Source organism: Ceratotherium simum, chromosome 7 (genome assembly GCF_057802395.1).
Source record: "Ceratotherium simum simum isolate JZ-2026a chromosome 7, ASM5780239v1, whole genome shotgun sequence".
Classification (NCBI taxonomy): Eukaryota; Metazoa; Chordata; class Mammalia; order Perissodactyla; family Rhinocerotidae; genus Ceratotherium; species Ceratotherium simum.
This window is the reverse complement of record NC_141906.1, coordinates 75,011,190-75,014,597: the sequence shown is the minus strand read 5'-3', so window position 1 is coordinate 75,014,597 and position 3,408 is coordinate 75,011,190. Positions and strand designations below refer to the sequence as shown.

Genomic DNA, 3,408 nt, shown 5'->3' with positions numbered 1-3,408 from the left:
ACAAAACTCTGCTGAAAGAAATCAAACAAAATCTAAATAAATGGAGAGATATTCCATTAATATGTATAGAAGGAGTTAATAGTGTTAAGATGTCAGTTCTTCCCAACTTGATCTGTAGAGGCAATGCAATATCAATCAAAAGTCCATCAAGTTATTTTGTGGATATCTGCAAACTGATTGGAAAGTTCATATGGAAAAGCATAAGACCAAGATAACCAAGTACTATTGAAAGAGAAAAACACAGTCAGAGGACTGATACTACCAGACTTCAAGATTGCTATAAAGCCACAATAATCAACACAGTATGACATTGGTAAAAGAATAAATGAAACAGAATACAGAGCCCTGAAATAAACCCACAAAAATACAGTCAACTGATCTTTGACAAAGAAACAAAGAGAATTCATTGGAGAAAGAATAGTCTTTTCAACTGGATACCCACATGCAAAAAACTGAATATAATAATATATAATTTGCTAAACCAAAAAGGACGAGTCAGCATAAATGGGGCTCATACTGGACAAATTTAGGACAATTTGAACACCAAAATGGATGGCTTATGAGAATCATGAGTCCTTACTGATATAAAAATAATAATGACAATAATAAAATAAAAAAGTAGTAGAAAAGGGAAAGCTCTTTTTTACAGAACAACATCAACTAATAAATGTAAAAGGAATGATAAAATTAGAAACTCATCATGTTGCAATTACCATACTAATAATTGATTTAAGTAAGAATCATCAATGGAAACTAAAATCAGTGGGTTTTCTACAGAGACTCAGAAAGTATCCCACCATTCAGAACGCTTTTTAGAGATTCTTTGACATCCTTGTTCCTAAGGCTATAGATAAAGGGGTTAAGCATGGGAATCATTGTGGTATAAAACACAGAGGCCACCTTCTCCTGCGTTATGTCACTAGCAGATGGTTTAAAATACATAAAGATGATGGAGCCATAGAAGACCCCAACAGCTGCAAGGTGGGAGCTGCAGGTACTGAAAGCTTTGGACCTGCCTTCGGCTGACTGTATGCACAAGATGCTGGAAAGGATGAGGATGTAAGAGATGAAGATGGCCAAAGCACACGCAAATACATTGAATCCAACCAAAATCACCACCAGAAGTTCCTTTGTGTAGTCTCTTGAGCAAGATATATTCAGAAATGGAAGGATGTCACAGAAGTAGTGGTGAATGACATTGGTTCCACAGAAAGAGCGACTAGATATGTAGCTGGTGTGAACCAAGGCTCCAATGGCCCCCACTATATACACACTCATGACCAGTAGAAAACAGACTCTGTGGGACATGATGACATTGTAGAGCAAGGGGTTACAGATGGCAGCATAACGATCATACGCCATGGCTGTCAGCACGTAGGAGTCGTCAATACCAAAGAAGCAGAAGAAAAAGAGCTGTGCCATGCAGTCGGGAAAAGAGGTGAAATTCCTCTCTGTGATGAAGTTCACCAACATCTTGGGAATTATGACAGAGGAGAAGCAGAGATCTATGAAGGACAAATTACTGAGGAAATAATACATGGGCGTGTGAAGCTGAGAACTGATCCTGATTAAAAAGACCAAGCCCAAGTTTCCCACCATAGAGACCATGTAGATCAATAGAAACAGGAAGAAGAGAGGCAGCTGGAGTCCTGGCTGGTCTGTTAACCCCTCAAGGATGAACTCAGTTACCAAAGAATGATTTCCTCTACCCATTCTTCTTCCAGTTGTGATAGGCTGAGTGGTTTGGGGAAGAGGTTCTCATTAGACAGACATTGTCATCCCACAGGATTTAGTGATCCAAGATCTGATAAATGACATAATTTTTGACTGATACAGAATATCGGGAAACCAAGAGACTAAAATCTACTTATAATTGAAGACTTTATTGAGATGTTGATGCTTCATTTGGCTTCAGTTTTTATTACTCCCATGTGACATTTAGAAGTGAAAATCATTTTGTCTCCACAAATTGAGATTTAGATTCTCCTATAAATGAAACATAACCCTTCTGTTAGTCAGTCACCTTTAGAGAAACTGTACAGAGCTGCTGCCCTGTTTTGTTGGTTTTCTATCTGTAACAGTCTGTGCTCTCTTCTGATGTCTCAGAACTTAATCTCGCTCTTACTGGTATCTCTTGAGTTTCCCCTTTTGGCTTTGGCATCTAACTTGGCATTTAATTTGCTCATTCTGTCCCTGACTCCAATCACAAAGAGCTTTAGTTTCTCCAAGCTTTCCATCTCCCCTCTGAGTTACTGGTTTTTACGCTGCCTTTTCTTTCTCCTACCTGTGTTATTACACAGATAGGAGAGGGATTAAGGCAGGCTGGAGACAGTTGGAAGAGGTCAATACTACACGGGAAGCTGTTGTCATGCGCCGAAGGAAACTGAAAAGGAAGAGTAGTAACAGTAGAAAGAGCTCCTTGCATTTATTGAGCACCTATCATGTGCCAGGCACAATAAGAACATTTTGTTTATGATCTCACTTAATCTTCATTATAACCCCATGAAATAGATACTGCTATTATCCCTATTTTATAAATTGACTAAGAGACAAAGAGGTTAAGTAAATACTTGCCCTATGGTCACAGAACTTGAAAGAAATATTATTTTCACTATTTTACAAATGAGTTTATGTAAATATTCCAAGCTCACACAGCCAGTAATTGTTAGAGCCAGAACTCATATCTATGTTTATTTTATTAAAAAACAGCAACAAAAACCAATGTGCCCTGTTAACCAGCTTTTTATTTTCTGAACCTGACCCCATTACTGTAACTTCTGTGCAGTTTTAGTTATTATGTTACTTTTATTATTATTATCGTTAAATCACTTTCTCTAGTATTTTCTTCCTGTCGTTAGCAAGAGATTAGAGTAGTCTATTGTAGATTTTGATAAGCATTTAAACCATTTGTTCTCATGTTTAAGTAAGATTGTGTTGTCTCTTCAATAGCTTTAAGGTGAAAAAACAGAAATATTTGCATGTGCACTCTTACACACACACACAATTCTGTGGAAAAATGACTCCAATGCCCAATTCCTACACTATATATTGGTTAGATAACAACAGCAACAAGAAAAAACAGCTGATCTTGCAAACTCTTCCATTTAGCTTTTCAATTTGGGGATACGATGTGAAATAAAAATATTTCCTCTTTGAAGAGAGTAAGAAAAAATAGTAATAAAACACGCCTCCAGTTACAAAGGCAGGGATGAAACAAGGCCAAGGATCACAAGACTAGGTGGGCACCAGTGAAACAATGTAGCAAGTGAGTAAAGGGACTCTGAAAAATAGCACATTGTTTCTAGGTTGCTTGGATAGTATGTGAGCAGATTTTCTCAGTACTCTTTCCAAAACCAAAAAGTAGCTCTCTCTGGTCAGATAAGATTTATCAGTGTTTCACAGACTTCC

The 3,408-nt window shown here is 37.4% G+C and overlaps 1 protein-coding gene across 1 annotated transcript; it reads right to left on the bottom strand.

Annotated features, from left to right (window-relative positions):
• Positions 1-771: 771 nt before the first annotated feature.
• Positions 772-1,713, bottom strand: LOC101391608 (olfactory receptor 8D1-like). Its single transcript, XM_004438504.1, has one exon. It carries the CDS (start codon positions 1,711-1,713, stop codon positions 772-774), a length of 942 nt encoding a protein of 313 aa, XP_004438561.1.
• Between the last annotated feature and the right edge of the window lie 1,695 nt (positions 1,714-3,408).